The sequence below is a fragment of the Prinia subflava genome, chromosome 7 (assembly GCF_021018805.1).
Source record: "Prinia subflava isolate CZ2003 ecotype Zambia chromosome 7, Cam_Psub_1.2, whole genome shotgun sequence".
Classification (NCBI taxonomy): domain Eukaryota; kingdom Metazoa; phylum Chordata; class Aves; order Passeriformes; family Cisticolidae; genus Prinia; species Prinia subflava.
In genome coordinates, this window is record NC_086253.1 from 7,088,003 (window position 1) to 7,113,145 (window position 25,143).

The window sequence follows — 25,143 nt, forward strand, 5'->3', positions numbered from 1 at the left end:
ATAATTAGAGCCACTCCTGTACCTCCCAGAAACTTTCTCAATAGACACTTGGGTAGATAGAAAAGTCCCAGCACAGACAGCTGGGCCCCACTTTAACCCAAGTGGGTTAGAACAAGCTCCAAATTTCCACTCAAAATGAAGTTATTTCCTGAGTGTATGAATCAGCATTTTTTGGATAAATTAGTTTTCTCTTGTGCTTGAACACAATCCAAGAGGTAAGTGACAAGCTCAGAGTGACCAGGGCTGGTAATCCAAAAATACAGTGGGGGGCAGCAGTGGCAGATGCTAAATCCTGGTTCCTTTCATGTTTTGTGTTTAGGTATGCCACAAATTAAACAGTGCACAACTGGAACAAGTTCTGCTCAGTATTACCACTTTCTCTAACTAAAGTGTACATGCTACATTCTAACTACACTGTTTTCCTTGGAAGTATAAAGGATTTTTGACACTTCACAAAGTAATTTCAGTCTCTTAACTATTTATGTAATATTGTGGCAAATTTATCCCTAGTTGTCAGGAAGTAATCAAAGTTAGTATTCAACAGCTAGCAACCAATCTTCTCACATTATGAGAAACCATATAGAAGAAAATACAGAAGAGCAAGAACTTCTAGTAAGACCAAAATTCTTTTAAAAGGGGCCTTTTACTAGCCCAGTTTTGATGAAGAAGTGCCTGATCCCCCAGGTTTCCACACAGATCCATCCTCAGGCATACACAGTTGCTCTCCATATGCCCTTATTTACATCAGGAACACAATAAAACAGATAATCCTGAAAGTAACTTCAGTAAATACTTGCATGAAAGTTGTTTGAATGGTATTTCGGACCTAAAAATGGATTCCTGGAAGAAAGCTGGTTTTAGCTTGGCTTCCTTAGAGCATTAAATTGTTGTACTGGCAAGTCTTTTCCAAAATCCCTGTCCTGTCACCTCTCATTTTTGAAGTGGCTGTCCAGGTACTGAACAGAAAGGTAAATACATTCCCTTAGGTCTATGACAACAGCTGAGTAATGAAGGAAGACCCAATTAATGCCCAAGGGAAGGACAAGGTGGGACAGCTCAGCCCTTTAATGTTCTGCTGCCACCCTCCCCACACTCGTGTACCAATGGCCCAGCCAAAACAGAAGGAGCTTTAAATCAGCCACAGCCACGGCATGAGGCTGCTAAAGGGGACAGGGCTTGGTGGGAAGGGGGTAAGAGAAACACAAACCAGAAAGCACAGGGCTATAAAAAGCAGGGTTGACAGGTTCTGCTGCCTACAGAACAACCTGCTCACTTTTATTTTTAGAGGAATTTAACCTAATAAGGCTAAAATTTGACAGCAGCACTTGTTTTTTCTCCATCTGAAGCAAACTCTACTGCATGCAACTATGAACTGCACAACTGAACATATGGATATTGTTTTTCCATAAGGTTCCTCTATTGCCAGATACTGCCCTAAATGGATGGGGTTAGCCCGCATTTAACCACTAGAGGGCTTAATTCTATCACAAAAAAACTCCAGGTTTTTTCCAATTTGGTGTTCAGTACCTTTGGGAAAACATCCAAACTGAGTGCTCTCTTTAGACACCAACCCTAAAACCTGAGTGATCTAAGTAACTGAGACAAAGGGGAATTGCTGTAGTGAAGACATTACTGTGGATGGCCAGCTCCTTCAGGAAAAAGTAACAAATCTGAGCCTGTTCCACCAACAGCTACAGAAAGACCAGCTTCATTTCTAGTCTGGATCATACCCACCTGGCTCCTGAGTGTGCTGCACAGAACTGAAAGCTGAACAGCACCTCAGATTGCTTTTAATGAGATCAGCAGAATTAAGATATCTGTAAGCAAGCTGGAGCACACCACAGGAAAACAAGGGACAAACTAGCCAAAAAAAAAACCAAAACAAAAAAAGAACAGGGACGTAGAACCTTACAGTCTGAAGCAGAAGTGACAGAGCACACTGAAAGGTGACAGGATAGAGCAGAGATGTTACTGAGTGGTGAGCACAGTGACAAGCAACACTCATCTCAGCAGGGCAGGGTCAGGTACAGCAGGGCACAGGCAATGCAAGAGGGTCATATCCAAGGGCTGTGCTGAGAACTTTGAGTAGTAGCAGGTTAGTTGGATTAATCTCAAATTATATACCAGATTATGGACTAACCACTGAGAAGTTACTCTGCAGAAATTTAAAAGCATCTCGAGACATTTGCCAAAGGAGAATTATTTGGTGTGTGCTCCATTATAACAGAGAAGTGCATCCCAGTTGTTTGCCTGAACATTGCCCAGGGATTAGTGCTCTTCACAACGTTTTGCCCACATTCCACCCTAGAGCTGGGTGCAGCACTCAAGGTGGGGTCTCACAAAAGCAGAGCAGAGGGACAGAGTCCCCTCCCTCTCCGTGGTGGCCACGCTGCTCCTGGTGCAGCCCAGGACACATTGGCTTTGTGAGCTGTGCGTGCACATGGCTGAGTCACTTCAAGTTTCTCATCCACCCACCAACATCCCCAAGTCCTTCCCCTCAGGGCTGCTCTCCATCTGTTCATCCCCCAGCCTGCATTTCTGCTCTGTCCCAATCCATGTGCTTCCTTATCTCAAAACCAGGTGTCAGTTACCTTCCCCCTCAGAAGCCTCTAAATCTCCTGAACATCCCACTGATCCTACCTGTGTGGGTAGCTACAGTAGCACAGAAAAACTTCTTTTATAAAAAAACAATTCTGATACTCAGCCACAGACTGACACACCAAAAATACTTAAGAACAACCAGGGACAGGGTGGCCAGAAAACATGACATGAGAAAATCTGGGAAGGACAGAGGGTGCCCAGTCCAGGTAGAAAGTAACTACCATTCTGTTGCCTTCTCTGGAAAAAATAGATGTTAGGAAGGCTGTCTCCTTCATCAGAACTTAGCACCAACCCTATCCCAATGCCCCTGCTTCCTCTTGGAAGTTTCCCCATCAGATCAAGCTACCTGATTTCAAAAGTGCCTAACAAATTAGACACCTGTAAGCAATATTACTAGCTAAGATACTCCCTTGAGCTGATGAGTTTAAGGGGTGTAACATCAACACCCAGAAATTCCATTTAAAGAGATAAAAGGTGAGGTGACTGTAAAAGATGTCCTGTTAGTGAAGAAGAGTGTTCACCCAGCAATGCTAGCAGTTTTTCCTAGAGGACAGAACTTGGCAACCAGCTAATGGACATCTACTAAACTAAATTGTCTTATTTAGTTCACTAAGTTCAACTAAATTCACTCCAGTGGCCAAGTAAATATATTTTAAGGTCTCCTCAAAGTCAGAGGATGGTGCTAGCACAGATATAGCCTGGCTTAGCACCAATATCAGACACTTGGCTTTCAGTATGTCCCTGCATTTCATTACCCACAGAGCACAGCCAACAGGAAATGAAGAGTCATATGTAAAAGTAAATGCAGTTCTGTTTATTTTCCAGCAACATCCCACGCAGAAGCAATAGAAACATGAACTGCTCTCAGCAGAAAATCTGTACAGTTGTTAACATTTACAACAGTTTTACATTTAAAAACAGAAAACTGAAAGAATCAAGCACTTTCCCTAGTGTATCTTGACTGCATTAATAAATGACTGATAACTATTTAAAAATTTCAAATTAAGACTATTACTTCTAAAAAAATCCACCATCACTGCATAGATATTACCATGCTGACTTGAATTTCTTGAGAGTATTAAACTTCCAATTGTTTCTGAAGCATTTTTGTAAAAAAGAGATAAGGTAGTTAATCTTAGAATAACTGCAGTAGATGGGTTTACTAGTACAAATCAGACACATGGTTGAGTACCACGTGCATTACTTCAGGTCAGGTGTTTCACAAGAGCCAGATGTAAAAGCAAGGTTAAAAAAAATCTCTGTACTTGGCTCTTGATCTGCAGGTGGACAATCTTGTTCACAGTGGGGGAAGAAATGGGGGAAATTGGTAAGATCTTGCTGTGCTATTTATAATTACTAGAGTATAGCACTGCCTTTGGCTAGTTTTTCTATTGAAAAAATTATAAAAAGAAATCTGATATACATAAATTAAAAGTTAACAATAAGTCAAACAACTTAATTGCAATTTTACATAAGTCTGGTCTGGAGAATATTTAGACCAATCACAGCTTTGAGAACAGTCTTCAACTTTGCTTAAGCTTTCTTACTATTAACAGGTTATGGATCAAGCTAACATCTCTTAAATTTAAAAAACTTTCTCTACAACAGTTTGCACGAGACTATTTAACTCACAGTATCAAATTCTTTCAGTGGCTCACTCAAACACACTTCCAAGTCAAATTCTCCTTCTGCTTGATAATCAACATGTCTAACTTTGGTGGGAGTGCTGGAACAGGTATCCTGGAAGGGAAAGGCAATTAATAATTACTAGTTAAGCAGAGGTTAATTGGTACAGGTAATTCACTTCTGTAATTCGTTTAGACAGCCCTATAACAAAGGCTTTAAAGGCCATGAAAATTCAATGCTAGTCATAAGATTAAAGAGATGCAGGCTTCTGCCCATCCAAGCATAGTCAAAGATGCCTTGCAAGTGTTCTAAGGACCTATATGTGCAAACATTAAAATATTATACAGATTTCTTATTAGATAAACAAATCCAGTAAGAAAAGCATTCCTAGATCTTTACTGCTCAGCTGGACCAAGTGCAGTCTGGATACAAAAGGAGCCTACTTCTGTGTGACAAGGAAATTCCACCCTATTTTAACATTAGATATTGCAATCTAAAGTAGTATTTCAACTGTACATTACAGTTCATAACTGATTTGTTTCCAACAGATCAATTTTCTTTCACAGGCTGTGAAAAAATAGGGTGTTTCTAATTTGAGATGATAATTTAAGTTCTAATTCTCTAAACCCAAGGCTACAGACAGATAATGGCTATAGTGGAAAATACCTGAATTTCAAGATTGATCAGCTTTATAAACAGTCCCTAAACAAAGCAGGTGATGGGGTCTGTGAGGTATTCAGTCTATTCCAGATATAATTCTAAGCAATGAACCAATTATCATCAAATAGTTATGCAAAATGACAGATATGCTTACATCATTATCTTGACAGCTCGTCTGGGATTCAGTAGAATTGCTTCCAACAGATTCTGTCTCCATCTCACCAAGGTCAACAGGACAACTGTAAAATAATTTACAAGAATACAGTAAAAAACAAATTGATTTTTCAGTGTTAACATGCACTTTGTTGTGCAGTTCTGAAAAAAACAGCCAGAGGAAAACAAAGAGACCTACAGAGATCACAGGGACAGTGGTGGCAAACTGAGGAGAGCAAACAGAACTGCAGGACAGCTCAGGACTGCCAAAATGGCCAAGGACTGAATTAAAAGTCTTGAGACTGAATATTGCAACTTGTCAAAGACAAAAACCCAGTGCTCAAGCAATGCCTCAATGCAAATGTTACAGGAGAGGAAGGAATTTTTTTCCCCCCAGCCAAGGTTCTAATCCATCTATTTAGCAAAGATTTAATATCCATTATACACAGACCTAGACCCCAGCATCTGAAGGGAGTATTTCAACACCAGTGCACACAGCAGGGCTCTGGCTGAAGCACCAACTCCCCTCACACTGATGGCAAGTAAAAGGAACATAAAAGGAAGCTTTGCTTTTAGATCCTACTGCCCTGCACTAGTGTTAAAATTAGCATTCCATTAAGGAAAACACTACTTTATTAAGACAAAACTGCTTGCTGAGGAATTAAGTTCCATCTTTGTCCCCTTCATTCTCTACTGCCAGTTTTATGTCACATGTTGCTGATCAGCTGTATTGCTGATTCAGGTGACCTGCCATTAGTGAGAGCTCTCCAGCACTGCTCCTACCAGATAATTTGAAGACTACTCTGAAAGAATTAGCTCATGTTGATGGTGTGGTGATGGTTTTACAGAGCAGTGCAGAACTGGCTCTGCTTTCACCTTTAAAAAGTGAGGGATATGTATGCATGCCCTTCTAAGGACACTGAGCAAAGACCAAAGGAAGCCATTGGATATTTTGATTGAGAAGGAACTGAACAGCACTAAGTGTGGATAAATAATTAGTGAAAACATTCAGCACTCACTGACTTGCCTCAAAAAAAACATGTTGGGGGTGGTGTTTATTTCTTAAACATGAGACTTCACACCATAATTTCTATAAAAGCATCTTGAATACTCTGTACATACATGTCCTGCAGATCACACCCTTCCTCAGTCGGAGGATCCCAGGAATGCAGTGCAACTTTCCACAGTTTAATTTGCTGGTCCCACGACCTCCGGCTGTACTTCTTAAATTTGTTTGGAGTTCTGGGATGAACTCCTGGTATACGATGGCATCTAGTCAGATATCAGACATGAAAGAATTATCAGGGCTTTATTCACACATACAGAACTTTACATGTTAACTGATTGTATTATTTATGAAAAAAGACCAATGTGCAATTCCAGCACTCAAACAAAGATTTGCCAGCTCCATACAAACATCTTAGTTTTTCTGATTTCAATTCAAATGAAATAATAATAATTAATAATAAACAGGATTTTCATTCATAGGTCTGAAAACCTCATTCCAAACTCAATAGCAACTGTAGCCCATTTTGTCTTGTAGTAAACTCACAAGAAAACTGACTGCAAAAAGCAGTTTCATTTCCTCTTGTTGACAAGCACATCCAAAAGAACTTTCATTTCCATTTCAGCAGCGTGAGGTATTTCTTATATACTGACTCATTAAAATAAAACCTCATCCATATCTCAGTTGATTGTTAGTGTGACCTAACAGTTCAAAAATGTCTTAAAAGCCTAATATGTAGATGCCTTCTATTTAAATGTGTATTGGATACCAAGTTTCATACGATAATGGGCTTATAAAGAACAAGTATGACTTGCAGGTGGATGTTTAGTTTTCTAGAAAGTCAAGCAGCTTACCTAGGTACTTCTTTAATGTATCTATCATATGCAATGGTGTTTTTTCCATAGTTTATCTGTTTTTGTCTTCTCAGCAGAACCACCTCATCTGTCTCAAGTTCTACCGTCGCCGTGGACTCCTTTGAATCAGAACTGAAGAAAACAAACACTGCAGGTTTGGGACTACTAGAAAACCACTGACACTCAGACAAACCCACTTGTAAGAGGCTATAAATAAACATGTTAAAACTTTTCAAACAAATGCTCAGGGTGTTACTAAACCATGGTGTTGAAACAAAGTTTAGATTAACTATATTAAACTGTGTTTTAAGAAACAACATTATACGAGAAAAATTCTATTTTAAGATTTTCCTCAGCTAAGGAGAAATCTAACTTACCTTCCTGAGGAGGACTTCCTTTCTCTTGAAAATTCATTTATCAGGAGTTTTCTTCTGTGTCTGCAAGAATTCAAATCGGTTTCAAGAAATTGTACACAAAAAGAGGAACTTGAAGGCTGCACTGTCACAGCTCACAGTTGAATTAACTTCTCAGAAAAGCAGCAGCACCCCAGACACTGCAAAAGCCTTCTTGCTATGAAATGAATGTTTCAGTTTTCCCTTAAAAAACAATAAAAATACAAATACTTTCTTTTCCTGACTATTTTCCCTAAAGCAACTTCTAATAGCAATGATACAAAAACCAGTCATTAGTGAGAGGGTATTTTAAGTATTTCAGTCTAAGAGGTTCAGGAAAAGCTTCTTCCAAAAGGGAAGTATTTAGGGATACACATCCAATCTCCAGAGGGTATCCCCTGACATTACTGCAGGACTCAAACCTGATCTAAAAGCAGCACACAAGAGACTAAGGTTGCCTGATTTTACTACAATGGTGAACTTAAAAATGCAAGTTGAAATGGATTCTACAAAATAACTTTCGTTTCCCTTCCTTTCTTCACTTCATCTTTAACACCCAGGTGTACCTTGCAATTTCTTTGTTAACATTGGTCCTCATTTCATCTTCCTCCACTGCAGTTCCCCAGTCCAAACACCGGGGAAGGGGTCCAGGACCTTCTGGTGTTGTAAAACTAGAAAGAAAAACAAATTAAGGCTCTGTGTTAAAAGTTTGGATTGCTGTATTTACCTCCTCCACTCACAGCTTGATCCCTTAAACATAATTATTTACAGTACTCAAAATGGTTGTGAAAAGCTTTTGTTCTACTAAAATTTTATCACTGTAAAACTCAGCATCAGTTGTGAGATCCACCTTGAGGTTGTGTGGTTTGTGTTGGGTTTTCTTAAAATTTATGCGAGTATCTACAGACATACACCACTGCAGCTTGATAACCCAGCCCATGCTTTCAGTGACTTCCAGCTCTTGTTCTTCACAAAATGGTACATGAAATACCAACTTAATTCATTTACTCACTTGTTTTCACTCCACTAAATGACTTAGCAATTATTTATTCTTTGATGACTGCAGACTCATTAGCTATATAAGAGACAAAAGCTGGGACACAGAATTAAGTTGCAAAGCTAATTAATTAAAATTACATGACAACACCAGGAGTTGCTCCATGTAAATATATGCCTAGTAGAGAAGGCAGAGGCACAAAAACATCCAATTTCAGCTAGGAAACTGAGATTTACTATGACTTTGCAAACTGGTTTAACAACTTTACTGCAGCCCATTAGCAGTTCAGACTCCTGCAGGGGAATAAGGTCATACCCCTTCCCAGACATCTACTGCTGCCTGCATTCAGATTATTCAGTGTTTCCCCTCTGTCTTCCTGGTAACCAATTTTCCCTAAGTAAAACTCAAAACTACCCTACAGAGCAGAGCTTTTTCAGCAGATCTGGAAATGCTCTCACAACTTTCCAGGATTCTGTTCAAACATGTCCCTTCGAGTCAGGGAATTAGATACAGCTGCACTAAAACTAGCTCCAACTCCCTCCCTGCTCCCAAATTGGTTTGCACAACTTTGAATGTTTTGTTAAATTCAAACTAAAAGTTCTTTTTAGATGGATCCAGTTAGCAACTTTGCAAAATTAAAAATCCATAGCTAGCAGACAGGTCCCTCTGCAAAGATCTGTTCAAGCTCCAAGGATTTGCTCTCCTGTGGGAGAGAACAAAGAGCAGAATTCCAGTTGGTCCCAGCTCCTGAGCTTTTTCCCCAGCACTGTGATGTATCTTTTTATATTTGTTTGATTCTGCACCTGTGCTGTGATTATTGAGGTGACCCTGCCACCTCCATCCTGATCTTCTTTACTTCTGAGAATTTTAATTTGACATGGTTGGATTGGCATAAACAAAAAGTAGTTGCAGCAGAGGAAGAGAAAAATTTCAGTCAGAGCTCAATCCAAAGTGAAACCAGGAAATAAGGCTGCACAATTCAATACTGGAAGACACACAGAAGTGCTGCTTATTTACCTTGAAACTATCTGTAAAGTTTCATCCTTGTACTGCTGTTCAACCATGCTTCCAACTCGTTTAAGCTACTCTGGACAGTGTAATTTGAGCCACTGACCAACGTGTTCCCTGCTAATTGTCAGCAAAGGAAATGGGTGGCCCCCACCTACACCCTTCTAGATTAGAAACTTTGATTCAATCAACTGGGCTGTGGCCATAACTCCCATCCACAGGTCAAAGTGACCAAAAAGATCGTGGCATGAATAGCTCAGACTGTAAATGTGGTATATAATAAGATATTAAAGTCTAGTTGTGCTGGGAAACACGGAAGGCAGCGTTACGGGGCAACCTCAAAACTGGATCCCTCCACAAATGTGCTGAAATGTAACACAGCTTCTCAGGGGTGGCCTGTACTCCCTTCACAAGCATAGAAAGATGATTTCTAAGAACTGAATTTTTGTCATTCCTTTTAATTTTACCACAACTGTTTGTACAGCCGGTATTTACAAACATAATGGGCCTGTACAATATTAGTTCTTGACAAATGGCGGTAAGCCAACATGAAATAAGACATAAATTATCAAGAACATATTTCAAGAAGTAAGAATGAAAAATGCTGCCTCTTAAGAACTGACTCCAAGATAAGAGCATTGTACTCGATCCTTTTTCCTCCTTTAAGACCAGCTATTTCCCTCCTTTAAGACCAGTGGCTGATGAGCGATTGATAAACAGGCAGGGCTTGGAAAACTGTAATAGAAGGGTCAGTTCAAAGCTCCTGTGAACAAAAGAGCGGGGAGTTGCTGCCATTGTCCGCACTGCTCACCTGTCCAGCCGGCTGTCCTCGGGCCTGGCCTTGTTTTCCTCAAACACGGAGGATTCGGGCTCGTTCTGCCGCCGCCGCCTCCCATCGGCGCCGCGTTTCCGCGCCTGGGCCCAGCGCGGGGGGTGCTGCGGGCTGGGGACAAACAAGCGACACACCAGGTGGGTTAAGAGCTTTAACCTCCCTCAGAGACCGCGGTTATTCACCGATTTCACCCCCACCAATGCCGAGAGGCGACGCCACTCGCTGTGGGCCCTCTGAGGGGGCTCTCCGGGCCCTCTGAGTCTGAGGGGGCTCTGCGGCCCCCCCCGCCCCGGCCCTCAGAGAACTCCGCCCGCGGGACGGCGGGGAGAGAGGGGAGCACGGGGGGAAGGAGACCCGGCGCCGCCACCCCCCACTCAGCCCGGCGGCCCTACCTGCTCTTCGTGCTGCCGTGCGGGCTCCTCTGGCGGAAGGACATGGTGCGGGGTATCCTCGGGAGGGAGGGCTGAAGGGAGAGCCGGGAGCGGGGAGCTGAGGCGGGCGCTGAAGGAGAGCCGGGCGGTGAAGGACTGGCAGGCGAGGGCAGCTGAGGCGGGCGGTGGGGCAGAGCCGCGCGGTGAGGCAGAGCCGAGAGAGCGCTGCCGCCTTCCCGCTCAGCTCCTTCGCATCTCCCGCCGGCGCTGAGCGACACCGCCCGCTCCGCCTCCCCGCGGGGCGCCTCCACCGGGACAGGTGCGGAAGGTGGGCGAGCGGGAAAGCGCAGCGGCCGCCCCGCGCTCTTCCACGCTCACACACATCTTTCACCCCCCCGCCAGGGTAATGGTTCAGCCCGCCCCGCCCGGCCCCGCCCCCGGGGCGTGTTGGCGGGAGAATCGAGCGCGGCAGCGCGCGGTTTTGGCGCGCGGACTCAAGTGAAACAGGAAAAAAACCCCAGCCCAAACAAAAGGAAAAATACAAATTCCAGCGATTTAAATATGAAAGATGACGGTCCCTGCACGGCTGTACAGTCGATGAAGCGCACAGGGTATTTTAAGGGCCGGTTCCAACCCCACGCTAGACGGTTACCACATACATTTCACAATGACATGGCATTAAATCTCCTATCAATAGTGAAGAAGGTTGGGTAACGACACGAGGCGGCTACGCCTTGGCTCGTGGACCTTTCTGGGGGTTTTAATTGCACAGTGAGATCCCATTTATCCAGCTAGTGGGCATATACTCACATTTTAGAACAGTAATTTTGAAATAACCTGAGGAACTCTGGCAGAACACAAACAGCTTTAAACAATAATACATTTGCAGCCTGAAGGCTGGTGGGACACTTCAGAGAGATGGTTTTCTTCTGGCCTTACAATCGCAGCATTACTAAGGTTGAAAAAGCCTTACAGTAACAGCTCCTTAAGGGTGGAACAGTCCTCTAAGATCATCAAGGACAACCATTATTAACGAGGCACTGCTACGTTCATCACTAAACCATGTCCCCAAGTACCACATGTGGTAAAACAGATACCAGAAGTAGCAAACAAAGATTTGTTTGGTGGGTTTTTCCAATCAATTTAAAACACTGAAGCAACTATTGAAGTGTAGCAATGGTTTTGGAGAAACTTTCTGAGCACACAAGAACAGGTGGTGTTTGTTTTTGATTTTTTAAATAAAGATACACTTCAGACTTGCTATGCATGAAGGGATTTACTTTGAAAATCCCCTTCCTGTTGCCTGGCCTTAACGGCAGTAAATTTTGTACAAACTCACACCTTCTGTCTGGCACCTGCATGATGAACATCCACATTCCTGCAGGAAAGCCTGCTCTGCTGGCACCTCTCCTTTCCCACACTACTGTGGAAAACAGAACTGTGCTCTTGAACCAAGGTCACGCCTGAAGTACAGCAGGAGTGCAAAACATGCACAAACTCCCCTCCCTTCAGCCTGGCCCTGGCACAAACTAGAACAGCATGTTTACCTGAACACACCCAAGCAAGGCAGACAGACAACAGCTACAGCCTGGAAGCCACACAGTGCTTTAGCACAACACTATCAACAGATTAAATTCAGTTTATCCAGCAGAACTATCTGCTGGGACACAGCTCAGGGGTTACAGCTGCACTGCATCTTTCTGTCCTCCTCAGCAACAAAAATCCTTCAGAAAAGCAGTTTCATACCACGGTGAGAATTTAAGGGGAGGAGATATCCTCAGCTGTGAACCCAAAGGAGTTTTACAAACAAAACAAAGTACACACAACCTGTGGCCTTTCAGAACTGCCAGTGAAGGATGGTTTGCACAAGCACAGATAATGCAGCATCTGTAAGATTATCCCATTGGAAGCATGCCAACAGAAGAGACTTGTCACTTCTAGGGAGAAACTGAAAACCTGTCTATTGAAGTTCAAGGTTTATTTTGTCTTAATTACACTGAGCACAGATTTATGCAGAGATTTAATCACTGGGTAAAATTAAAGGAAAAACTGGGGGCGGAGTGCCAGACTTCTGCTTTGCTTACCTCAGTTGTAAACTCTGTGTCAGACAGCCTTGGGTAGGTAAACAAGTGCATGGACAGGCTGCATTCCAGTTTTGACTGCTCTGTTTAGACTAATGAGGTCCTAATTAGAACACAGGATGATTCTACATCCAGTGGCAGCACTGCATGAAATGACTTCAGCAGAACTCAAACTTCATCTGCTGTTTTATTCCTTCCCTTGTGCTACCATAGCTTGTTCAAGCACACAGAATGTGGATTAGGGAATAAATCTGCTCAAAATTTACTGCCATAGGCAGATTGGTTATGCTACATCTAGTCCAGTATCTTCAACCAAGAATTACAAAGATCTTTTATGGACTGCTGAATTGCAAATCCTATGGATGTGTCCCTAAATCCACTGCAGGCCCTGTCCATAAGCAAAAGCTTAAGGGCTCTTAGCACTCATAAAATACTTAAGATGAGTTTAAGTATTTCTCAACTGCTTATTACTCTCACCTAGCAGTTTCATCTTCTCCAGCAGGAGACCTTTCCATGGCACAATGGGTTCTGGGACTTCAGCTGCTCCCTTCCACTAAGTTACAATGCCCTGGACAAACTAAGGGGCAGGACAAAACCAGAATTGTAAGCTGCCTGCAGGAGTGTAATTTTCATCTCTCAAGACTCCTCCTTTCCCCTTTTAGCAAGGGCTAAACATCCAAAATCACTACCCAAACCAAACAAAACACCCTAAAACAAACAAGACAGGACTACTGAACCCACAAATTCATTTTATAATCAAACTGACAACACAACTGCAAAAGCAGACTAACAAGGATTTTTAAAGTTAAAGTCTTTAATTCTTCTGCATAAAGGCAAATTGCCAAAAATGTAACACATCCCCTTATTTACAATCATCATAAATCACAAGGAAGCATGCAGACTGGAACAACAAGGTTCTAAATATTACCTCTTAGAAAAGTGCTGTACAGATCCCTTGTACACACACACTGGGTGCTCTGTGGTGTGTGACTGATAACCCTTGTGTTGGCAAAAATGCCCAAGCATGCCTGGAAATAACATTTTGGGAGTGAGAGCAGTTTCTGGGCAAGCAGCTTTCTCCAAATCAGCAGCACAATGGGCTCCTGGCCATGGGTACTGCCAGCCCCACATCAAGGGAAAGCAAAACCAAACTCCTGCAGAGAGACAACTCCCAGCTCCAGCAGACATTGGAATCCCAGCACATGCTACACAAGGACTGCAAAATTCTTGTAACTGGCACACGAATTCAGTCCAAACCACTGTAGGCACAGCTCTCACTTCAAACTTCTGTACACAGTGCTAGCAGAGTAAATAAAAGGAGAGCCTATCCCAACACCATCACAACCCTTAGCCTGGACAAGAGCAGCTCCACATCTGCAAATACTGCTATTCATCCCCAATAGCTGCAGGAACCACAGGCACTGAATGCATCTTCTCCTACTCTTTAACTGTGGACTGGCTCTTTGGGTCACACATAAAAGCAAAATCCAGATATTTAAGTTGTGCTGCTGTTCTAACAGTCACTCAGTCCCTTCAAAAAAAGGATCTGATTTTGATAAACCATCTATCTTTCCCTTCTCTTCTCTCATCTGACTTAGTCAAATGCCAGCTCAGTACATCTCAGAGAACAATAAATAAGCCAAATGGGTGATCACCCAATCTAAAAGTTATGAACAGCTTGTCTTTAATGACTGGAGGAAGGCTGAAATTATGTACATTCTTTTGAAGCAGTTCTTTGGGCTGGATGTCCAATTCTGGTCCAGTGGAGCAGAGGGGTTCCTTGGTTGGAGGGGTTGCATTCTTCAGTCTGACTTGACACTGGACCAGTTCACTGGTGAAACATCAGCACACTCTGAGGAACAAGATCTCCAGAGAGAATGGCAGCATCCATCACCCAAAGCAGCCTTTGAAATATAATGCACATGTCACCTGCCAGGGCAGGCACAGCAGAAATGTCCTCACAAAAGCTTTAAGGAACATCCATTGTCATTGCAGCACAATGAAGTCTGAAGTTTTACACTTGAGGCACAACTTGCAGAAAACAATCTATCCTTATAAAGATCTGGAGAAACCTAAACAAAAAAGCAGGTAACAGCATTTTATACATTTGCTGTATCCAGGCATTAACAACAACACATTTCCTCTTTTAAGCTGTGGTGTTACAGTAGCAGTAAGAGAGCACTGCATACAGTGAGCTTATAGCACAGTATAAAGGAGAAACCCATAATGTCCCTACTAAAGAAAAGTGTTACAGCTAGTATGAACATTTTGAGAAATAAATGACTGAAAAAATACAGTACTAGATACTCTACATTCCTAACATATTTGTCAGAGAGAAAAGGAAGCAGCTGAGCTTATTCTTCCCAACCCCCTGCATCGTTTTCATCTAAATGTCATTATTAATTCATAAAACAGACTTTTATCTCAATTCTAATAAACAATTTCTGCCATATCTTAAGTATTCTATTGACTAAGGTTTTTCATTAGAAAGCAACCAGTTCCATTCACATTTATTCTTGTTTAAAACAGAAATTTCCTTTTAGCAAAAGGGAAGGTAGTGTGGAATTCTACCATTTAAACCACTATTTGGTTTTCAAGCAAGATTAAACTTCCACAGATAAAGTTCCTGACACTTGAGTTAGAGCTCATCAGACCTAAAAGCCAATGTTAAAGGCAATGTTGCTCTAAATACTGATCTTTCCATCCCAGAAAACCAATGTGTTGCTCCACAGAGAAGGTATTTAATTCATTTTACATGTTCTACATCTAACAGCTTTTTTTCAAGTGATCACAAACCCACTGAATAGATACATATTAATACAGACTTATTTACAACAAAGCTGCAAAAAAAAGCTGAATATCAACTATGTGGAAACCAGAAAGGCTCTTAACTGTGACAGAGATGCTTCTTTTACCTGAATAATTTCACCTTCTGTTGATTGCACGTATGCTGACTGTAAATCTCTTCCTCTTTTAGTGTAGGTCCTACATGGCAGCACCAGTTTTCCAAGGCTTGATCTGCTGATCTCAGACTACATCCCTATTCTTCAAGTCTTTTTGTCACAGAAGAAATTCTTTCTTCAATACTTCTATATACAAAGAGAGACTAGATATTTTCAAATATTGAATTAGCACTTTAGAAAAGTGAATGCATGCTAAATCTTATTCATGCACAAAGAATTTAAATTTTAAATCAATAAAGTCAAAAGAAATATGCCATCAGCATAATTTTTTAAAAGCTTTAGCTGCCTTTTTCTCACATTGCTATGATTCAAAATCTAAGTGTAAAACTAATTTTGGCATTTTCATAAGGAGTTTTTTTAAGGTAAAATATTCAAAGGTCAGTTTAACAGACATTTATATCCTAGTTCATGTTTCAGAGCCTGCACCAAATGTAGATCAAAGACAAATCTAATTACACAAAAGACTAAGTGCTAATAAAATCTGTTTGACCCAGATTACCACCCACCCTATTAATGCACCAAAGGAATCTACAGTCCAAGAGAAAATTTTCACTAAAATCTACTGCTACAAATGCCAAGTTGTGGCTTCATCACAAAAATATTAAGAGGCAGAAAAGCTGCTACTGAAATACTTAAAAAACCTGGCACTTTTCATGTGAGAGATAAAAATAAGTTTTCTGACTGTCAGATAACAATTTCAATTTAGTAAGTCTGAAGCATTAGATCTTTTAACTGAAGTGCTGTATTAAGTGCAAGAGGAACTATAAACACTAATAAAATAGAAGAGAAACTGATCTGCCTGAACTGAACAGTTGGATTCTGTCAAACGATACTGTGGATGGGCTACTGAAACAGAACAGATCAAGTAAGTAGTCAGCACAAACTCACCTTGGTATTTAGATTTTTTTCCTCAATATTGTATCTTCAGCATTTGCACTTTCCCATTCTCTGTCAGGGTATTCTGACTGATGTCCTTCCAATAAACTGCTACAAAGTTTAAGCCTACAATTAAAAAAAAAAAAACCCAAAACCAAAGACTAAGTGGCTTTATTATGGTAACTTTTAAATAGTAATATACAGCTACAACTCATTTACATTAACACAGACCTTAACATGAAAACATAAGGATACAATTTTACCACACAACATATAAATATCGATCAACACATCCCTAAAACAAACAGTAAAAAACAGCTAAATAAAAATTAGAAGTCAAATGTTTATAATAAATGCCTGAATTGAATCACAGCAAGAAAGCAATTAAGCTTCTAAAATAATATGCAAAAATATCCCTCAAACCCCAAGTGAGGAGCTGCATTTGATACCTTTCCAGCCTGCAGTCTGCATCTCTACAAGTCTTGCTGTCAGGCAGAAAGAAGCTGGATTTCCTCTGCTTTGGATTGTTCCACCCTGAAGAACAACTGGCTGGAATCGGGTCACTGCATAAAAACAAACAACTACCATTGTTGTCACTACAAAACAATCTCTAGGGAGACAGAGAGGAAGCTTCCAGCTCTTAGGCTGAGGAAGTGAGGCAAACTTCCAATTCTTTCCACAAGACAGAGTGTGAAAGGGACTCATCATTTTCCAGCATTACCTGGGATGGCAGAGGCAGCAGAAAGCAACAGATGGAGAGTGGGACTGGAAAAAGCCAAGCAAACTCAAGAGAAAAACAACCAAACGTACCGTGTGCTGGAGAAAATGTTAGAGGGCAAAAATAAAGTAGTAGTCACCAGTGAAGGAAAAGATAAAAAAGGACACCTTTACAGCATAAGCAATAAACAGAAATAGCAACATGATCATTGGGGTATTTACCTTGTTATTTCTATACTTTGTTCTACAGTCATTACTTCATCTTTTTCACCAAAGGCTTCCCACTCTGAGCACTTAGAAAAAGCCTCTTTATGTCCTGAGTCAGTAAGGCTGGAAAGAAAATGAAAATGTCTGAATCCATGCACTGTGGTAACAGTTCCTCTTAATTTTCCAGAAGGGGACTTAGAGAGATGAAACAATACCTGTATAAATATTTTTATTAAGGTTAGTGTGAAATGTCTACTAAACTGCCAAAATCCTTAGTGTTGCCTAAATCTACACACAAAATACAACCTGTGCTGTGTCTTCTGACACTTTGCAATGGAGCACTGTAAATATTTGCTATCACACAGCAAGATTATGCTGACATGATTCTCCTTCCTCATTAAATTGCGCACATTTAGATAAAATTAAAGCTATTAACAAAGGGAGGGGAAAATACCAGTCATATTCCAAAAGTCAGTTCACAGTATCAATGAATTCCCACCTGGAGAATCATTTCATACCTTTCCAGTGTGTGGTACATCTGCAGATAATGGTTTTTGCTCTCTGAAACCACAGAGGAGTCAGAATTGTTTCTTTTTCTGCGTTTCCATACTGGAGAAGAATCGGGAGAACAGGAACTACAAAAACAGATTTTACACATGTAACATTTTTTATCTATGTTTAAATGTTTATCAGTATTCTGCTAAATAACAGCATATCCTTCAGAGCAAGTTTTCTTTTGAGGTATGATTCTTCAGTTATACAGAGAAACACTGAGAAAACTGCTTACATTTTGAAAGCAAAACCATTTTGGGCTCCATGCACATCCCCCCAGGATAAGATATTTCAGTAAACAGGGACGGGCATGTGGCAGTCAGTCTCTCTGCTGTTCTGCAGAAAGACACAATACTGTGAAGGATGGGGACTCCTGCTTCTGAAAAAGCTCCAAAGCTCCCCTACTTTCAGAACATTCCAACAATGGTTAAAGAAACCTCAGTACTCTGCTGTATAAACTGAGAATATGAAAAAACACTGCATTTGCTTCTTTTAAATCATATAATTCTGCAATGGTGGTTATTTTTCCATATTCAATGCTCTGTACCACTGATGGATTACATCCAACAGCAGAAGTGTCAAACTCCAAAACTGAGTATTAACTGCCCTTCGACAGTAAACATTTCCTACAAAAACCTGACAGCACTGCCATGTACTGAATTATTTCCCCAAGATAAGCACACATGTTTTCCCTCATACCTCTCAGGTGTGTAGGCAGTCTGTCTGCATTCATCTTCACACTCATTTCTCTTCTGCTTTTCGTCAAACACAAAGGAGCCAGAAACATCCTCATCTTTGCAGAACTGTTCCTGGGAACTACCTGAAGGTTCTGTACTACTAAACACAGGAGGAAAAAAAAAAGCTTCAAAAACCACCCATCTGGCTTACTGCTCCAAACAGGAAACAGTTCAGCTGCACTAATAATTAACAGTTCAGCTCATATGACACCTAAATGGTGTAAAAACTGCAACTTCTACCACACATCAATTACAACACAGGTAAAACTATTTATACAGTGCAGTAACACAGCTAAGAGAACTCCATTCACTCCTCTCCTCCTAATTTACTAGTCCAAATCTCGTCAAGTATAAGGTGGCATTAAGGTGGCTGAGCTAGCCTTCTAAAGAAATTCAAAGTTGTGAAAAAATAAAAGTATTTCCTTCTTGAACACAGTTGCCACCATCCTGCAGAGAGCACAAATCTCTCTCATCTTCTTAAACATCTCAAGTCCTCTAACATATTATCACTGTAGGAGACATGTGGTTCCACTGACATCAGGAAAAAGAAGATGGAAAATTATCAAAGGAATAGAAATCAACAAATTTCTGCTTATGTCTCTCACTTTCCAGAAAAGTAATGTTACCTTGTGCCCACCAGTGCAAATACAAAAGGGAAGGGAATGTACTACTGCAGGCAGACCAAATGCTTTTCTGCCCATAACACCTGATTGCAGATTAACTTAGACTAAATAACTGGAATATCTTGAAGACTAACAGAATTCAAATGGAAAACAACGCATTCAAGAAGACTCCTATTTTTGAGCCTGATATTTTTTATCCCAGTCGGAAATGCTCTAAAGGAACTACAGAGCCCTGCTTAAACTCCTTAAGCCCTGACTTAATTCACCCCTGTAACATACACGGGCTGCAGATCCCAGGTTTCTTCAGCAGGAGGATCCCAGGCATGCAGTGCTATCTTCCACAGCCTGATCTGCTGGTCCCAGGACCGACGGCTGTACTTCTTAAACTTGTTGGGAGTTCTAGGGTGAACTCCTGGAATTCGCTGGTTCCTGTAAAGGCACAGTTAACATTTATTATTTCAGAACATAAGGAGTTTTTTCCTTAGAAAGAATCCTAAGTCCATCAGGTCACAAAAGTATCAGTGGTCTAATAAATAAAATGTTCATTTTTTAAACACTTAACTGCAATATGTATAAGACATTATCAAAAATAGATCACAAAAGCAACAACTAACCATAATGTGCTGAGTCAGACTGGAAGCTCATCCAGTCCAGCACTCTGACAGCTGCCTAAAGCAGATCCCTACTGCCCATGAACAAAGATGAAACAAGAATAACTTACACTGCTTCAGTATTACCCTAACCTCCAGCTCCTTCTACTTTACTCCTCCTGAGTCAAGTGCAGCTTCTTTTATGCAGTATTGTACTGAGTCTGTCGAGGATGGAGTCACCTTCCTCCACAGCAGTCCTTGTAGTGCTATGTTGTGCATTAATTGCTAAAACAGTGCTGAGAAACACACTGATTTGGGGGCATTACTGAGGAGTGCTTGCACAGCTTCAAGGCCTTCTCCTTTCCCCACCCCACAGACACTAAGGTGAGAGTGAACACAAACTTGAGAGGGGAAAGTGCTGGGACAGCTGACTCCAATGACCCAGAGATATCACACATCATATAATGTCACACTCAGCAATAAAAACCACAGGAAGAATTTGAAGAGAACTGAGGCTGTGTGCTATTCTACACACACACCCCAGGAACAAATAAGAGTTTATCTGGAAATCTGCAACACAGTGCAACTTACTTTGGAACTTCTTTGATGTATCTGTCATATGCAAGGGTATTCTTTCCAAAATTGATCTGTTTTTGTCTTCTCCTCAGGACCACTTCATCAGTTTCCCTTTCAGCTGGATTAGCAGAGTCACTTGAAACAGAACTTGAAAATAAAAACAAGAACTAAGTTGAAAAGAACCTTAGGAGTTTTATAAGAAGTTACATAAACACATATTCTAAAACTGCCCTGTATTCTTACTGATAGACAGCGAGCACAACTCTTATCTCACTAGTTAAAGGAAGTGAAAGCTGTGCTAATCAAATCCGAATCTCAAATAATCACACAAGTAGCTTTTGAGATAAAACTTCTCAGTGCTACTCCCTCCTTTAGGCTTCCTTCAGGCTTGATATGAAACAGCCTGTCTGTGGTTTCAAATCTTCATTAATGCACGTAAAGTAGTCAAAGATCATCAGATGGTTATTGCTAAAACTAATGCAACAATAAGCAGTAATAGCTCAATACCTACTTTGTAATTTTTTTATTTGATGTCCTCATTGTTTTGTCTTCTTCAATTCTACCTTCCCAGCTGTGGCAACTGGAAAGTGGCCCAGAATGTTCTGATGTTGTAGAGCTAGAAAATAATGGGAATTCAACATGAATGCTGGCTGCTTGAAACACATTTAATCAACAGATACATCAATAATGGACAAAACCAGCTCCACAGCTGTAAAACTACTGTACAGCTACTATGTTCCTTCTCTATTTCTGTTCTAAGTCACCTTCAGCCTGCCCTCTTCTGTCCATTTCAATGCCCCAACATTTAACAAGTCATGTAAGTAATACAGAAGCAGATTTAGCTGATAATCTTACTTTCCCTAAATGGTTTCACATCAACAGATGAAATTACCATCCAAGCTGGCAATGTCATTTTAACACAGGACAAAGATTTCACGCTGAAAAGGAACATATCCACTCAGCAAAAGAGAAACACAGAACACTGCTGGCACATCCACTTCAGTCTCACACTCGTGCCATACTGTTAGTATTTTTATGAGCATATCAAAGACATAGAAAACACTCATGATACAGGGCTTTCCTAAGCTCTTCAAAAGATTAATTCATTAACTAAACAATATTGAGCATGCCATCAAAATTTAAATCATCTTCATACAGTGGAATACTCAGAAATGTATGAATTACATAAAAAATATTTTCATGTACTCTTAATAAAACATTTCCTCTTACATTCTGTTCAGTTCTCTGCACATATCTCAGCACTCCCCCCCCGCTTTTCACCCTTGCCATCAGACTGTAAGATACCAATCTCAACCACTTCCTTCACCTTGGGCCTTTAGTCTAGAATATCCAAAAGCCAAACAAAATATTCACAGAATTACCTAAGTATAAAATTCTATCTAATCTCAGATTGTCCTCAGTAATGGACTGTAAGGAAAAAAAAGGTGCTCACTAAAAACTGGAGCTGAATATACCAAGTGGACTGTGAAGAGACAAAGATAGCCTGCCTACATTTACACATAAAGATGCATATGCAAGTGTGAAAGTAACAGCAAATGGCTTCATTGGGAGTTTTAGACCAATAGTGAAGACTTCAGCAATGAAGGGCTTCTTAAACTACTGCTTCAGTACATAGCCTTTCTCCCTTTTATTTGAATACTTGCTAATACTATGGCACGTATTTCAATGAGACAGACTGGATGGTCTTCTTTAGGTATGACACAGGTACCATCTCCCAACTCTGTGCTACTCTATTACAAGGAAACACTCAACCTAAACACATCCAAGCTTTTCTTGGAGTCCTAAACAACAGTGCAGCAAAGTGGAGATTTAAAAAAAAAAAAATTACACTTATTCCTTACCTTTCCAGCCAGTGGTCTGAATGACCACATTGATATTCCTCAAACATCACAGAATCTGAATCATTGCAGCTTCTACGTTCCTGTTCTTGATGCCAGCAGTGTGGATGTTGCACAGAACTAGAAAACAAGAATTTTCATCTGAAATCAAGTCACTGGTAGTCACTGAACACGGCCTACAAAAATCAAATATTGTCAATCTGATTTGGCATACAGATATGTGATTTATGTCAACTTATTCAGGCAACACATACTTAAAAAAGGTGTTAGTTTAATTGCTGAGAAAGTATCTTTGACTAATGCAGCTAAGACCTAAAAAATTTCAAACAAACTATTAATATTTAGACAACTAAAAATATGCTCTTTTTGCAAACAAAATGGTGGTGAAGAAAAACCTAATTGAGGACTGCCACCAGCGTTTATGGACTTGTGAACATGTGCCAACATCCACAGACCATCCTCTGTCAGCAGTGCATTATTTGACATTAATTTACTGCCCCATCCAGTAGTAAACTCCTAGAAAAGGCAAGTCCAGTAACTACACTTCAGCCCAATGGCTAAAGAGAAGTAGGTCAAATGTTTATGCGGAAACACTTTTACACAGGAAATTCTTGACCAGACGCAGCTGCAGAGCCCTCACAAGGAAGCTTGGGACAAGGAGCTGACTGTAATGCTTACGACACACTGGCCAGTCAGCCAGGGATTGTTTAAGGCTCTCTATATCCTCCTCCTCAGTTCTGGTGGCTTTGACATCTTAAATGACAGGTTATTAAACAAAACACGATCGTAGCGTCTACTAACACCAGAGCTGGCTTCTGGGTTAAGGACCACGCCTGCACATCCACCGCCACGCCCGCCCGAGAGAACGATCTGGTGCTGCAGCCTCTGCACTGTAAACACGCCGTGTTTCTGTATGTGTGGGCAACAGCAAACACACGGCTCTGTACGTGCCAGGTCCCTGCCCTTGGCTCCACAAGGGGGAAGGAAGGATTTCTGCTCTTTTACTCGTGTGTTAAGCACCCATGTTTTCTTTCCCTTCCTCCTCCGCCCTGCTTGGCTTTGGGAGTTCCCTGCTCCAAGCGGGCTCGAAGTTACCAACAACAACACCCAGCACAAACAGCTTCCTCAGAATCACACCCAGGCAAAACAGCTTCCAAACCCGGTCAGTTTTGGCTAAGGCAATGAACGAATGAAACCCTTCTGTAACCACCTTCAACAATTACTCGGTTTAACGACTTCCAAGATTTTTTTTTTTAAACAAGCTTAGGTACCTTACAACATATGCCGTATGTTCGACATTGTTTGAAAATGAAAGGTGAAATGACAACCGAAAATGACGTCTTTCAGAAACATTCCCGTATTTCCTCTGCACTGCCCGCCCCCTCCAGCCTGACACCGAGCCCCAGTGCCCCCAGCCGGGCTGGGCCCTGCCGGGGGCTGCGGTCCCTCGCTCGCCACCGACAGAGGCCGAAGCAGCCCCTGCACGGGGGGCGAGGCCGCAGAAGGGGCTGTTTATCGGAGGAGCAGGGGCTGTTTACCGGAGGAGCAGGGGCTGCACAGCCAGCAGCCGCCTCCGGAGCCGCCCCGGGGCGGCCAGCGCCCCCCCGCCCGCCCAGCGGAGCGCTGCCCGCCCAGCGGAGCGCTGCCCGCCCGATCCCCTCTCCCCCGCGGCCGCTCCCACCTGCGCAGCGCGCCCGGCCCCGCTGCGCCCGGGCGGCGCGGCCCGCCGGACATGGCTGAGGCGGCGGCGGCGCGGCCGAACACGGCCCCGGCCCGGCCCGGCCCGGCGGCAGCGCAGGCGCGGCCCGGCCTCCCGCGGGGAGCGCAGGCGCGGCCCGGGCGGTGCCGCGGCCGGGACAGCCCCGCACGGTGCCGCTGCTTCGGCAGTGCCGCTCCTTCCCCAGTGCTGCTGGGTCTGAGTGTAGGAGAGAAAAGCGTCCTGCGCCCCTGGGAGCTGGGCCTGAGCGCAGCTTCCCTCACAGCGAAGGCAACATCGCCCTCACACCACCTCCCTCCGGCTGCATCCCCCGGCCCATTCCGCTCGCAAATGCCGGGAAAACCCGGGTCCCACATCACGGCGTTACCTCACGCAATAGCCAAGGATTCGTTTTGGGACAAGTTATTTTACTCCTAGATGTCGTCAGACGTCCTGTAGTGTGTACATTGTGGTGGCCAGCACAAAGTACACGCTACAGGAATGTGTCCCACATTTCATACCATTAATGGAATAACAGAACAGTTTGGCTTGAGTATGACCTTACAGATAACTTGCTCCAATATTTATATCTTAACTCTTTAAATAGCTCAAAGTAAACAAGCATTTCTTAAGAAAGGCACTCAGAACTTTAATCTTACTGAGGTTCTCCTGACTGGAATGGTACTTGGCTGCAGGCTGGCCAGTTTGATAAAATCACAGAATGGTTTGTGTTTGAAGGGACCCTGAAGATCTACTTACAACTCCGCTGTCATGGACAGGGACACCCTTCCCTAGAGCAGGATGCTCAGAGCCCCATCCCGCCTGGCCTGGAGCAGGATCCCCTCCAGGGATGGGGCATCCACAGCTCCTCTGGTCACCTCTGCCAGTGCCTCACCACCCTCACAGTGAAGAATTTCTTCCCCTGTATCTAACATGAACCTACTCCCTTTCACTTTAAAGCCTTCTCTCTTGTCCTATCCATGGCCTTATAAAAAGTCCCTCTCCAGCTCTAATGGAGACCCTTTAGGCAGTGGAAGGTGCTCCATGGTCTCCCTGGAGCCTTCTCCAGGTTGAACACCTCCTGCTCCCTCAGCCTGTCTCTATAGCAGAGGTGCTCCAGCACTCTGAACATCTTTACAGTTCTCCTCTGGATACCAGCAGGTCTT

At 42.3% G+C, this 25,143-nt stretch overlaps 2 protein-coding genes across 3 annotated transcripts; both read right to left on the reverse strand.

Annotated features, from left to right (window-relative positions):
• Positions 1 to 3,394: 3,394 nt before the first annotated feature.
• SLBP (stem-loop histone mRNA binding protein) lies at positions 3,395 to 10,916 on the reverse strand. Its single transcript, XM_063401463.1, has 8 exons — positions 10,522 to 10,916; positions 10,109 to 10,240; positions 7,859 to 7,963; positions 7,278 to 7,337; positions 6,901 to 7,032; positions 6,163 to 6,312; positions 5,042 to 5,126; positions 3,395 to 4,341 (listed from the first exon to the last, which is right to left on the reverse strand). Exons 1-8 carry the CDS (start codon positions 10,563 to 10,565, stop codon positions 4,225 to 4,227), a joined length of 825 nt encoding a protein of 274 aa, XP_063257533.1. The 5' UTR covers positions 10,566 to 10,916; the 3' UTR covers positions 3,395 to 4,224.
• Positions 10,917 to 13,375: 2,459 nt separating this feature from the next.
• Positions 13,376 to 24,369, reverse strand: LOC134552664 (uncharacterized). 2 transcript variants are annotated; one of them, XM_063401460.1, is made up of 12 exons: positions 23,963 to 24,369; positions 22,285 to 22,401; positions 20,934 to 21,038; positions 20,438 to 20,569; positions 19,536 to 19,685; positions 18,596 to 18,733; positions 17,863 to 17,979; positions 17,360 to 17,467; positions 16,870 to 16,983; positions 16,433 to 16,546; positions 15,497 to 15,670; positions 13,376 to 14,653 (listed from the first exon to the last, which is right to left on the reverse strand). In XM_063401460.1, exons 1-10 carry the CDS (start codon positions 24,352 to 24,354, stop codon positions 16,441 to 16,443), a joined length of 1,479 nt encoding a protein of 492 aa, XP_063257530.1. In that variant the 5' UTR covers positions 24,355 to 24,369; the 3' UTR covers positions 13,376 to 14,653; positions 15,497 to 15,670; positions 16,433 to 16,440. The 2 variants fall into 2 exon arrangements, with proteins under 2 accessions (XP_063257530.1, XP_063257529.1); XM_063401459.1 differs by having other exon boundaries at positions 15,497 to 15,687.
• Between the last annotated feature and the right edge of the window lie 774 nt (positions 24,370 to 25,143).

Coding starts and splice junctions, on each gene's coding strand:
- SLBP (XM_063401463.1), bottom strand. CDS start 10,565: ATGTCCTTCCGCCAGAGGAGCCCGCACGGCAGCACGAAGAGCAG. Junction 10,241..10,521: donor CACGGCAGCACGAAGAGCAG/GTAGGGCCGCCG, acceptor GTTTGTCCCCAG/CCCGCAGCACCCCCCGCGCT. Junction 7,964..10,108: donor GAGGACAGCCGGCTGGACAG/GTGAGCAGTGCG, acceptor TTTTCTTTCTAG/TTTTACAACACCAGAAGGTC.
- LOC134552664 (XM_063401460.1), bottom strand. CDS start 24,354: ATGTGGGACCCGGGTTTTCCCGGCATTTGCGAGCGGAATGGGCCGGGG. Junction 19,686..20,437: donor TACATCAAAGAAGTTCCAAA/GTAAGTTGCACT, acceptor GTGCCTTTACAG/GAACCAGCGAATTCCAGGAG. Junction 18,734..19,535: donor ACCTGGGATCTGCAGCCCGT/GTATGTTACAGG, acceptor TCCTGTGTTTAG/TAGTACAGAACCTTCAGGTA.